This window comes from Myxine glutinosa, chromosome 2 (genome assembly GCF_964187855.1).
Source record: "Myxine glutinosa chromosome 2, kmMyxGlut1.1, whole genome shotgun sequence".
Taxonomy (NCBI): Eukaryota; Metazoa; Chordata; class Myxini; order Myxiniformes; family Myxinidae; genus Myxine; species Myxine glutinosa.
Window position 1 is genome coordinate 175996214 of NC_136262.1, and position 14103 is coordinate 176010316.

The 14103-nt window shown below is 45.3% G+C and overlaps 1 protein-coding gene across 2 annotated transcripts in view; it reads left to right on the forward strand.

Moving 5' to 3' along the window:
* MAP2K5 (mitogen-activated protein kinase kinase 5) overlaps positions 1–14103 on the forward strand; it is a 395167-nt gene that overhangs the window by 372167 nt on the left and 8897 nt on the right. The window contains exon 22 of one of the 2 annotated variants that reach the window (XM_078771937.1): positions 10994–11139. The exons of the other annotated variant lie outside the window; for it this stretch is intronic. Within the exon in view, the coding sequence (XP_078628063.1) occupies positions 10994–11041 (48 nt within the window). The 3' untranslated portion in view covers positions 11042–11139. Of the gene's footprint in view, positions 1–10993; positions 11140–14103 lie in introns of those variants that run through there. 2 annotated transcript variants of the gene reach the window in all.

Below are 14103 nucleotides of genomic sequence, written 5' to 3' on the forward strand. Positions count from 1 at the left end.
TTTATTATCCTTCCTTCTCCTTGGTTTCTTTGATTGTGTAAATAGTAGGAATAAATTTAGTAGCATTTCCAACCTTTTTGCTTTGGTGTTCTTCTTCTTCACATCCTTCGCTTTAGTCTTTTCCCCATTGAATATCTGTGGCGCGATTCGGCCAACGTTCAGGAATCGGGTTAGTCGGGGTAACTGTTCTGGCGCGGCGGCCATCCGCTCGGCAAACAACATCCTTAACGCGGTCCCGTAACATATATATATATATATGTATATATATATATATATATATATATATATATATATATATATATATATATATATATATATATATATATATATATATATATATATATATATATATATATATATATATACAGTTGTGGCCAAAAACATTGGCACCCTTGTCCGTTGTTCAAATAACGCACAATGTTCTCGCAAAATAAGTTGAAATTGACGAAAGTATTTGGTCTCTACAATTCTTTATTTCACTGTTAATATTACAGAACCTTTGTTTTTGATTCAGAACTTCATATATCCTTGTAAATCATAAAATAAAAAGAAATGGCATTGACAAAATTATTGACACCCTCAACTTAATATTTGGTAGCACAGACTTTGGACAAAATAACTGTAGTCAGACGCTTCTTATAGCCATGAAGGAGTTTCCTACACCTCTCTACTGGCAGTTTGGCCCACTCTTCTTGTGTAAAGTACTCCAGTTCTCCCAGATTTGAAGAGTGCCTTCTCCCAACTGATGTTTTCAGATCTCCCCACAGGTGTTCAATGGGATTTAAATCTGGACGCATTGCTGGTCACTCCAGAACAGTCCAGCATTTTATCTTGAACCATTCCTGGGTGCTTTTTGAAGTGTGTTTGGAGTCTTTGTCCTGCTACAAGACCCATGACCTTTGATGGAGACCCAGCTTTCTGACACTGGGTTGAACATTGTGCTCCAAAATGCCTTGGTAATCTCCTGATTTCATGATGCCATGTACGCATTCAAGGCACCCAGTGCCGGACGCAGCACAGAAATCCCACAACATCACTGAACCTCCTCCATGTTTAACTGTAGGGAAGGTGTTCTTTTCTTTGAAGGCTTCATTTTGTTTTCTATAAACAGAGATGATGTGCTTTCCCCAAAAGCTCTAATTTGGTCTCATCGTTCCACAGGACATTCTCCCAGAAGTAATTTGGCTTGTACAGGTGTGTTTTGGCAAACTCCAGTCGGGCCTTCTCAGCAGTGTGGTTCTCATGGGTCTCCTACCATAGAACCCCCTTTCATTGGCTTGGCTATGGATGGTGCGAGTTGAAACTGTCGTACCTTGTGTCTGAATGTCAGCTTGAATCTGTTTGGCAGTTGATTGAGGTGCTTTCTCTACCATTCGTCAATTCTTCGCTGCAATATTCGATCAGGTTTTCTCTTGCGGCTATGTCCAAGGAGGTTGGTTACAGTGTCATGGAACTTAAACATCCTGATAACATTGCGTACGGTAGACACAGGAACATCAATGTCTCTGGAGATGGACTTGTAGCCTTGAGATTGTCCATGCTTGGCTACAATCTTATGTTTGGCTTCCTCATAGTCAGGGCCCTTAGGGATATTTTGGGGCCGTTTGGTTCAAATTCTTCCAAAAGCACCAAATTTGGCCCAGATGTTGCCCATGCCATACTCTTTCGATTTTTGACGGGCGCCAATATGGGCGCCCCCCCCCCCCCCCCCCGGGGGGCCCCATATTGGCGAAATACTAAATGGCCGCCACCCGGATTAGAGGAAAATCAGTTAAATAACCAAAAGGGTTGGAATCATGTATGATACCACTTTTCAGGGGTTTTCGATGTCGAGGAATCCAATTATGATGTTATTTTGATGATTCGAGGTCAAGGTCATCTTAAAGGTCATTTTTGAGTCAAACATGTCGGTTTTTGAGTTTTTTGTCAAGATTTACGCGAGGTTCACCATTTTATGTTTCTGGGTTGGGTAATCGAACTCTGACTTTATTTTTGACAATTAGAGGAAATATTTACATGTCTATTTCCTAATTTTCAGGCATATGCAGTTCATCAGTCTAATTACAAAGGTATGGATTTTGATGTTTTATGAACTGTATGCCATATCCTTGTGTTTAATTTTTGTGCGATCATGATCCGGGTTCATGTATACATGATTGTATACATGTCATAAATATGACGTCGTAGGTCATGTGACCTGGCGGCCATATTGGATTTATGAAAACCTTAAAAATGGATCCCTGCCTTCATTTTTCGATCGATTCATTTTGAACTTTGACCACTTATAGTACGCCATGTGATTGGATGCATATCCTAATTATGACGTCATAGGTCAGGTGACATGGCGGGATGGACCGGTATGGTCCCCGGATCATACCGCCCTTGGCGCCCGTCAAAAATCGAAAGTGTATGGCATGGGCAACATCTGCGCCAAATTTGATGCTTTTGGAAGAATTTGAACCAAAATATCCCTAAGGGCCCTGACTATCAGACAATTCTCTGGTTTTCTTTCTTTTCTCCATGCGCATTGCGGTACACACAGTGACATAAAACAGGAGAATGACTCCTTTTCTCTATTCAAACTGGTTGAATGAGTGATTTTTATATTGCAGGCACCTGCAACCATAGGTGAGTTCAATTCCAAAGTCAAGGAGGATCACCTGCTTGAAGTCTAATTATTTCTAACAACTTTTAAAAGGTGCCAAAAATATTGTCTGGGCCATTGTAGGATTTCTGTATGGAATAAGCTTAGATTTAGTAATTTTTTCAACTTTTTTTGTTTTGTTCCACTGAAAACCAAAGAAATACAAATGTGGATACCAAAATATTTTTTAATTTCAACAATTTTCTGGAGGAAATGGTGCATTATTTGAAAAAAGTGCAAGGGTACCAATATTTTAAGCCACGACTGTAAATACACAACATGACCAAAAGTATGTGGACACCCCTTCTAATTCGTGGATTCGGCTGTTTCAGCCACACCTATTGCTGACAGGTATATATAATCAAGCACACAGCCATGCAATCTCCATAGACAAACATTGGCAGTAGAATGGGCCGTACTGAATCGTTCAGTGACTTTTAACGTGGCACCGTCATAGGATGCCACCTTTCCAACAAGTCAGTTCGTCAAATTTCTGCCCTGCTAGAGCTGCCCCGGTCAACTGTAAGTGCTGTTATTGTGAAGTGGAAATGTCTTGGAGCAACAACAGCTCTGCTGCGAAGTGGTAGGCCACACAAGCTCACTGAACGGGACCGCCGAGTGCTGAAGTGCGTAGCGCATAAAAATCGCCTTTCCTCGGTTGCAACACTCACGAAGGAGTTCCAAACTGCCTCTGGAAGCAATGTCAGCACAACAACTGTTCGTCGAGAGCTTCATGAAATGGATTTCCATGGCCGAGCAGCCGCACACAAGCCTAACATCACGATGCACAATGCCAAGCGTCGGCTGGAGTCGTGTAAAGTTCGCCGACATTGGACTCTGGAGTAGTGGAAACGCATTCTCTGGAGTGATGAATCACGCTTCACCATCTGGCAGTCCGACAGACTAATCTGGGTTTGGCGGATGCCTGGAGAACGCTACCTGCCCGAATGCATAGTGCCAACCTGTAAAGTTTGGTTGAGGAGGAATAAAGGTCTGGGGCTGTTTTTTCATGGTTCTGGCTAGGACACTTAGTTCCAGTGAAGGGAAATATTAATGCTACAGCATACAATGACATTCTAGACGACTGTGTGCTTCCAGCTTTGTGGCAACAGTTTGGGGAAGACCCTTTCCTGTTTCATCATGATCATGGCCCCATGCACAAAGCGAAGTCCATACAGAAATGGTTTGTCGAGATCGGTGTTGAAGAACTTGACTGGCCTGCACAGAGCCCTGACCTCAACCCCATCGAACACCGTTGGGATGAATTGGAATGCCGACTGCGAGCCAGGCCTAATCACCCAACATCAGTGCCCGACCTCACAAATGCTCTTGTGGCTGAATGGAAGCAAATCTCCGCAGCAATGCTCCAACATCTAGTGGAAATCCTTCCCAGAAGAGGAGGCTGTTACAGCAGCAAATGGGGGACCAACTCCATATTGTTACGGTTCGCGGTTAAGGATGGTATGTTTGCCGAGCGAAGGCCCCACGACCTAACAGTTTCCCCGATTCACCCGATTCACTCGAACGTTGGCCGTATCCCGCCACAGATATTCAATATGGAAAACTCTAAAGCGACCGAATGCAAAGAGGAAGAAGAAGATGTACAGAAGAGTAACGGGATTTATTATTTACACACACAAGCAAAAGGAGCAGTCACGGTTATTTACAGGGGACATGAAAAAGCAGGTGACACAGTGAAAATTACTAGCTTACCTAACAGGCTTAACTTATTCCCAGGGACAAGACAAAAGACAGACTACAAACACACTTACACGGGGAATGATGATAGGGATGGCAGGTGGATGGCTGGCGGGATAGGGAGGTCCAACTGGTCCTGCAGCACGATCGGCTCGTTGGGCAGCCGCCGTTCCTTCGCGGCCCTGTTCCAAACTGCCGTCCAGGCCCCAAGCGGCTGTCGAGTGTTGTTGCTGCTGTGGACGCTGCTGCTGGCGAGCAAGGCGACGAATAGCAGGCTTTGTGCTTCCCTGGATGATCTCCTTTCTCTCTCTTGGACCTGAATCGCTGCTGGATGATCTCTTCTCTTTCTCGGACCTCACAACCCAGCTCTCCTCTGACGACCCAGCTCTTTGCTTTGCACCTCACCACGCAGCTCAGCTCTGACGACCCAGCTCTTTGCTTTGCACCTCACCACGCAGCTCAGCTCAGCCCTGGTCACTCTTGCGCGCGCGCTCTTATAGCGCCGCCGGCGATTAAGCCGCCGGCCTTCAGGACACGCCCATCGGTGTGCTCACCTCAGGCCCTGGTTGGTCGCGCGACCCTCTGGCTCCGCCCTTGATGACGACGGGCGGGCACGCCTTTCTTCCCCAACCCTGCCTCGTGGCCAATGGCGGCAATTGTAGTTGGCAATGCGAATGGCAATTGACGAAAGGGGAAATGGAGGTTTTTAGGAATGGGAATGAAGGGAATCTATCTTTTTCACTTGGTGCAATGGAGTGTCATTCTAATGGAAGACAAGGCCTTACCCTAAAACACATAATAAAGATATAAGCTACTGAACAAGGGTATTATAGTGTCCTTCAATGGATGGTTTATGGAATTAACTACCGGGACGCCCTTTTAACCTTTACACAACACTGGAGGCAGGAGGGGCCAGACTCAAGCAATAATAATAATACACACAATCAAAAAAATACAATCCTCATATCCACAACAATATTAATGCCCATGATTTTGGAATGAGATGTTTGGGTGTCCACATACTTTTGGTCATGTAGTGTATGTGTGTGTCGTGAAGCTGCATGCGTATGAAGCCTTCAAACCCATTAGCTGGAGAGCTGGCTTAACTCCACCCACGTTCAAAATGACGGAAAGCAAACAGGAGAAAGCTTTCTGCATCTTGGAATTTGCCAAGACAAAATCAGTGACAAGCATGCAATGACATATATGTATATATGTATATCAATGCCTATAAAAGGAAAAAATCTCTATCTCTCTCTCTCGCCCCCTGCTGTCTGTTTGTGTGTTGGGCGTGGCAAGATGGCGGCCGTGTGTAACTGCTCTGTGTTGTGTTGAGTCCTCAGTGTGTTTTTTCTCCTCCCCTGCCCTCCCCTCCCTCTCCTTTTCCATACTGTGTGCTTTGGCATTTTGTTTTCACCCTTTCCGCACCTTTTTCTTCAAGAGAGGGAGGATTGAGAGCGGGCCCATTTTGGGTGCGGCCTACCGGCTTCAACGACGCTTTGTCAGCCTTTTTTGTGCTTATAATGCACGTTTGTTATTTATTTTAGTCCGACCAATTTAGGTTTGATACCTTCTTGTCCGGTTCGGACAAGTGGGGGGTAAATTTGCTGGTATGGCGAATACACGCTCTCGTTACGAGGCGTTCGAAAATCTAACACGTAAGCATGCGTTCTGCCTGAAGGAGCTCCTACTGAGGACATTATCCTTGTGGTAGGATCCATCAGAGGAGACGGTAATGTTCAGGCTGCATCACGAATGAACCAGAAGTTTATAGTGTTCGTGTCAGAAGAAAAGTTTGTTCATTACATCGTCAGTACCGGTCTAACCATAAAAGGGGGTCATTTTATTGCGGTATCCCCTATGGATACGCCAGCTACCAAGATAACAATATCCAATGTATGCCAGGTGAGAAAGTCCTGTCCGTTCTGTCTTGTTATGGTAAAATTGTGTCCCGAATTTCAATGATTCCACTCGGGTGCAGCAGCAATCGCGTCAAACACGTAATAAGCTTCAGGAGGCAAGTGTACATGATTCTCCCGGATCGTGAAGCCGATATGGATTTAAATATCTCCTTTAAAGTATCGTTGTATGATCGTGAATGCCACATGTATGCTTCCTCAGCCTCCTTAACATGCTTTCTTTGTGGAGAATCCGGACATGTTAAAAGGGTTTGTCCCAAGACCTCGTGTCCAAAGTGTGGTGAATCGGTATATAATGAAAGAGACCGTAAAAAGGTCAATCCCTCGACCGCACCTTCCGACACCCCGACCATGCTTTCTGACACCCCGACCGTGCTTTCTGATACCCGGACCATGCCTTCTGTCACCCCTACCGCACTTTCTGTCACCCCTACCGTACATTCTGTCACCCCTACCGTACCGTCTATCACCCGGACTGTACCTTCTGACACCCCGACCGTACCTTCTGACACCCCGAGCGTACCTTCTAACACCCCGAGCGTACTTTCTGACACCCTGACTGTACCCTCTGACACGCCGACTGAGTTGTCTGGCACCCTGGTGCCCTCTGATTCCAAAGTGATGACACCCACCGATGTGACTGACACAACTAGCATCGTCCCCCTTCCCGAACCCATGAACGAAGAATATGTAGTGCATTCTAAAAAGTGAAGAGCACCAGAGCTAAGCAATCTTGCTGGTGCTGCAAAGAAGGCGGTCATGGGTGGCGCCATTGCCTGTGCACAAGTGTCCGAGTGTCTCTCCGACATACCCTCACTAACTGAGGATATAAATACCATTGCCAACGATACTCACGCGTCTCAGGATGTAAATGAGCCGAAAACAATAATTATAACATCCCATCCGGAAGTTTCCGAGAACGAAACTTCCAGTGAAATTACTACCGTTTCCTAGCTGGGAAACGTTTTTCCGCTTGTCCCCCCTTTAAGTACTGAGCAGACTGGGGATTCAATAAATGTTCCCGCTTTACAAACGGGGCCACTAAATCTGGGGTTGCTGGGATCTCAAACTGAAGCCCCAATCCCAGATGCAAAAAATATCCACCAAAGTGTTAGCGAGTGCTCTCGGGAACACCTTGGAAAACTTGTGAAGGTGCCCCTGGACAAGATCGCAGGGGCGGCATGTACTACCCCAGATCCTAGCGGCATGTTATCTGACATGTCTGAGTCGAGGATGACATTGAGGTAACCGAGCTTTCACAATCGTTGACAGGTCACTCACAGAGCCCCTCAACTCATTGTTACCTTCCTTAACGAAACGTATCATCACCATCACCGTAACATTGTAATTAAAGACCATTTCCCTGACTTAGCAGGATTCATTTGCACCGCAAAGTCAATAATCAATGCACATGAGGATTTTGACCTGAGTGGTGCGGGAAAGAATGGAAGCAAGCCTGAATAAATCTCTGAGATATTTAGCACAACAAGCTCACTGTTCATATTCCTGTACAAAGAAGGCAGTCAAGACACTCAAACGTTATCCCGACAAAATTCATGCAGTGCATCAGTTACTGGTGCCAGATAAAGAGAAACGTGGAGCCTACTGTGTGTGGCCCAAGAAGATGGTAAGAGAACAAGACAATGTTTTGTTTTGTTTTTACATTCGAAGCATGGTTTCATAATTCTGGACATGTAAATTCACAAAACACTCATTTATGGCTAAGTGAACAACCTTATGCAATGCATAAAAAGCCACTGGTGTTTGGTGTGCAGTATATACGTATATAACACAGTACGTACATATACATACAGTCACGTGAAAAAGTAAGTACACCCCATGTAAAGTTTAGAGTTTTTCAACATATTTCAACATACAGCTACTTGATCTTCATTTCAACGATATTGATAGATAAAGGTGATACAATATAACAAATATCATGAAACATTTACATTTTGTAGTCCATTGTATAATTTAAATTAACATAAATGCAAATTTCGCATGTGGAAAAAGTATGTATATATACATATATATATATACATACATACATACATACATACATACATACATACATACATACATACATACATACATACATACATACATATATATATATATATATATATATATATATATATATATATATATATATATATTAGGGTGGTGCTCAAAATAATTTTTTAAAAATATTTACTGGGACATGGCTTTATGTTGTTCCTTTTGTTCCAAAATGAAAAGACACCAAATATGAAAGCAATCTGATTTTATTTAGGGGTGCCACATCAGCCTTCAATCTAAAGGTGTCTACAAAACTTTTCTATATATGGATCAAAAGCAAAACCAGAAGTTTGTTTTATGAAAATCCACCCTCCACTCACTTTCTTTGTATTCTAGCAAACACAAGTTACAATAGCTGCACAAATAGCACTATATTGCTATGAAAACTCAAATTCAATGATAACAATCCAAATGTTCAGTTCATAAAATGAAGAGACACCATATCACATAATATTAAAAAACCCAAATATAATGAGAAATGTAACTCCTATTTCTGGGCCTGTTTCACCACTGTTGCCTTCTTGGCATCGGGGTACATCTTCCTGTGAGCAGCAACAACTTGGAGCAGAGCTTGCTTTTGCTCTTCATCCTTTTGTAAGGAGCTTATTGTAGTCTTGTATCAATGCGACACCCCTTTCTGCCCTGTCGTTCACCACGACTAAGCCACTGGCGGCTTTCTTTGCTTCCTGAAAGCTGGTTTCTTGCTCCCATGAACCAGGCTCCTTATCCATCCAATCAGTTGGGGTCCCTAGGATGCTGAAGAAATGCTTGGTGTGTTTTGTTATGAGGCCAGCGATTGACAGGGCGGTTCCTCGTTTGATAGCTGGTCTCTTTGGAGAGGGGTTTTCACCGTCATTTTTCAATGCTTCAATCATATTTATCTTGCTTTCTTTGTCAATTCTGGTGTCAAAGAATGCAAATGCCACTAGTACTGGGCTCATGTACCACGTGTGGCGGCCAAGTGCCTTCAAGGCTGCCTGAGCCATCTTCTGATTGATTTGTTCAAACTTTTCCAACTTCTTGAAGAGGTTAATGTCATTCAGGGGAGCCTCAATAGCTTGTGGAGCCCGAAACCAAGCCTGTACATACACAAGGCAGACAAAAATGTTGAAGGCTCGGAGTTCTCTCGCCTCTCGAAGTGTCAAGTGGAACTCTGACCGAAACATGAACACCTGTAGTGAATATAGTGCTTTTGCCATCCATCTGGCTCTGTGCATTGCTCCTGGAGCCATGATCCGGATTCCACGAGGTGGGATTCCTCCCATGTAGATGACAGTCAGTTCTAGGAGTTCACGATAATCATCTCGTGGCTGCTGATCTTTCAAACACACAAGAACGTTTTTGCTTCCAACACAGTGTCTACAGATCCCATTGAAGCCTTCCTCTCTGAGAATTGATCGTGAAGAAACTTCCTGTCCTCGGGGTTGGTGATTATGGCCTCCGAATCTGCATGCCTAAGATCAAACGTCTTCTCCAAGGAGGCCTTGAAGGATGCTTCCTTTTTCTCTTGGGTCGCACCACCCCGCTTTGCACCTTTTTGGAGGCTCCTCCATTCTTCATATAGCCTCTCCAAACGATGGATGCAGTGCTGCTTCGTCGTTGTAGGTAGGTGAGCTTTTTCCCAGAACTTCACAACCTCTTCAATGGTGAGGGTTGCACTCTCCCGGGCAGTGCGATTCTCCTTCTTCAGGTGATGGAAAAACAGGACAAGAGATTGATGCACAGTCGGGAGCTTGGCACCTTTGATGGCATCTCCAGAAGTGGACCCAATGAGATACACATTATCCTGAGCCCGAGTTTTCAATGAAACACTGGTACTAGCACATGCCATATCTGCAAAATAAGCAAGAATGTGAGTAAAATCCTGTTAATTCTTACTCCACAGGGTCACTCTCTACAAAAGAGCCACAGTCAATAAGTTAGGCCTACATATTACACACTAAAAAAGCGTACCCCTGACCCCGGGAACCTGTACAAAACATGCATGAAAATTGCCCAGATAGTGATCATAGGAAGTCTCAAAACTGTATGTATAATATATTGTATATATATAATGTATAATGTGTATTTATGTATATTTATTATTTCATGTATATTTACTATATATTTATTTTTAATATTATATTTAATGTATATATATAATTATGTATTTATTTTGTGTATATACAGCCCAAAAAATGGGAATTCCTATTTTTGCATGGGGGAAAATTCATCACTGATGTGGCACCCCTAAATATTATTGGATTCCATTCAAATTTGGTGTGGTTTCCTTTGACACCAAAAGGAACAAAAATAGGCCATGTCCCGGAGAAAATCTGCATTTTGATTTTTTGAAGCCCACCCTAATATATATATATATATATATTGTTGCGGATATGAGGACTGTAATTTTTTTATTGTATTGTATTGGAAATGGTGATGAACATTGGTTGGATATGGCCCCTCTTGCCTCCAGAGTTGTATAACGGTAAAAAGGGCGTCTCGGTAATTAGTCCATAAGCATACACGTCAGCCAATCATAGAATGCCCCTGTTCGATAGCTTATATCTTATTATGTGTTTTAGAGTAAGGCCTTGTCTTCCATTAGAATAATACTCCATTGCACCGAGTAAAAGAGATAGATTCCCTTCATTCCCATTCCCAAAACCTCCATTTCCCCTTTCGTCATTGCCAGGCCTCAATTGCCATTGCCAATTACATCCCCTCCAATTGCCGCCATTGACCACGAGGCAGGGTCGGAGAAGAAGGGCATGTCTCCACCTCGTCATAGAGGGGAGGAGTGAGCCAGCCCCGAACAACCAACCGAGCACGAGGGGTTTGGTTTGAGAGGGCGGAGGAAGAGCGTTTGGGGGAGGTTCACAAAGGTTGAGGGGCGGGGCCTATGTAACCCGCCGGCGGGGCGTTCCCGAAGCAGTTGAGTCCAAGAGATGAGCTTTGAAGGAGTTGAGACAAGGAGGGAGGAGACAAGAGCTGGGTCGTCAGAGAGTTGCGCTTTTACTGAGTCCAAAGAAAGAGCTGGATCTTCAGAGAGTTGCGCTTTTACTGAGTCCAAAGAAAGAGCTGGATCGTCAGAGAGTTGCGCTTTTACTGAGTCCAAAGAAAGAGCTGGGTCGCCAGAGCAGATGCGCTTTTACTGAGACAAGCAGCTCCGACCCGTGACTCCGCGCACATGACAGGCTCGGTGGCATCAGCGGCCGTCGAGGTCCAGCCCGACGTCCCGTGCGGGATCAAGCTCCAGCCAGCTCCGTGCCGTCCTCCCCCTCCAGCCACACACCTCCTTCCAGCAATCCACTCTGCAATTCCCTGTGTGAGTCAGTGTCTTTGTGTGTTCTGTCCTGGGTAGTAAGTAAGCCTGTTAGATAAGCTAAAGATTTCACTGTGTCACCTGCGTCTCATGTCCCTGTAAATAAACGTGACTGCTTTCTTTTTGCTTATATGTGTGACTAATAATAAACCCAGTTACTCTTCTGTACGTCTTCTTCCTCTTTGCATTCGGTCGCTTTAGAGTTTTCCAGATTGAGCAGCTGCGGCGCGATACGGCCAAAGTTTGGGGTAAATCGGGTTTTAGTTAGGGGAATAACTGTTCGGCCGCGGTTACACCACCGCTCGGTCAAAATAACATCTAATCCGCGGTCCGTAACAAATTGGTAGTCAGGAGTTGGGATTCGAACCTGGGACTAAATTTATTTAGCCCAAATTTTGGACACCAATTGTGTTATTACAGTAACAAATTGGTGTCGGGGAGTGAGATACGAGGCCCGAAGCACGCTTAACGCGCTCAAAATTACGAGCTGCTGAAAATTTGTGTTTTAAAGCAAAACCCGAATTTTGAAATCGCGCCATGGCTGGTCAAGGCGACGGGATGCCGGTGGGAGAGATAGACGGGGTGGAATCGACCCAGGACCTCGGGGAAATGTATATGGAGGATGTGGTTGAGGGGGTATCAGGTGCACAAAATGGCGCTCTCGCGCACGAGGTTTGAGGCGCGCAAAATGGCGCCTTTGCGCAAGCGGTTACAGCGGCACCAAATCTAGCCGCGCCCGCGACGGTAGCAGCACCGCCGTTGGATTCGGACCTTTTGCTGCTACAAATCGGGGCCCTTATGGACAAAATGAGGGACGAAGCAAGGGCTAATAGTGAGCGGTTGGGAAACCAAATTGTGGGATTGAGGGCTGATAGTGAGCGATTGGAAGCCAAAATGGGTGAGCAAATAAGGAACGAAGCGAGGGCTCAGAGTGAGCAATAGGGGGTAATGAGGAACGAAGCGAGGGCTCAGAGTGAGCGATTGGGGGTAATGAGGGACGAAGCGAGGGGCACCGGTGAGGGATTAGGAAAAAAATTTGAGGGGTTAGACAATGGGATAAAAGAGGTAAAGAATGGGTTAACGGGGGTGGAAAATAGAATGGCTGCCCAGGAGAATCGGTTAGAGGGGGTGAAAAATGGCTTAATGGGGTTAGAAAATAGGATGGAAGACAAATTGCAGGAAATAGGGGAGCAATCCGCCCGGGAAATCGAACAGATGGGGAACCAGATAGAGGAGGTGAAAATCGGGTTAGAAAGTAAATTGGATGCTCAGAGGGATGAATTGGGACAGATGAGGGTGGCATCTACAAAAGAGAGGGAGGAGGTGAAAGAGGAGATACGACGAGGTGTAAGTGAGGAGGTCTCGGGGGTACGCGAGGAGGTAAAGCGAGGCGAAAAGCGTATAGAGAAAGAGGTGAGAAATGGAACGGCTAGGTTACAAGGGGGAATAGAAGATCTGACGGAGGAGGTGGAACAGCTGACAGAGGGACAAACGGAGTTAGTGGAGCAGGTTCAAAGGAACACTGCGGTACTAGGAGGGTTAAAAGCGACACAAAACGACATAAAAAATGACTTGATAGCGACACAGAGGCAATGTCAGATGGTACGAGAGGGACTGACAACGAGGTTGGACGAGGTGACAGAGATAATGGAGACAAAGGACCGGCAGGTGAGGACGCACATAGAGACGGTCAAGATAGCCTTAGAGGACGAACTTGAGGAGACGCACCGGGAAATAAAAGAGGTGAAGCAAAAATTAGAGGAAGTGGAAGAAGAGGTGAGTGAAATTAAGAAGAGACGGACAGAAACTAAGAGAGAAATACAGGAGGAGGTGATGGAATATGTGCAAGGTCGGTGCTCAACTCATAATGGTGTGCTCACTAACCAAATAAAGAGTTTACAGGTGGTGAAGGAGGTGCGGAGACGAGGTGCCAAGGTGAGTGGCGATATACGTGGAAATGTACATGATGTGAGGAAAGCTTCAGTCGGCTTGGGGGTTGATGTGGACCCGGGTGTTCGTGAGAGGCCGTTGGTGAAGTGTGCGACAGGTACGGTGTGCGAAAAAAGAGGTGTGCGAGAATGTCCAACCATGGGGTGTGTGAGGAAAAAGTGCGCGCCGAGGAGTGAGTGTGCTGTCGAGAGTGAGTCGGTCGTAGCGCGTGTGCGAGGGAGCACATGGAAGCGCGTAGTGAGAAGTGTTACAGAGGATGTAACGGAAGCATGCACGCCTGTGGTGAGTGTTACGGGGGAAGTAACGAAAGAGTGTGCGCAAGAGGATGCACGAGAAAGGTGTGTAACGGACGGGTGCATGAGGAAAGAGTGCGCTGTCGAGAGTAAGGGTGAGTGCGCTGTCAAGAGTGGAGGTGAGAGTAGTGAGAGTGACACGGAGCGTGAGTTGGTTGTGACAGGCGAGCGAGGATGTACACCTGGAATGGAAGGATGCACACCTGGAATGGTAGAGCATGTGTGGGAATGCACACT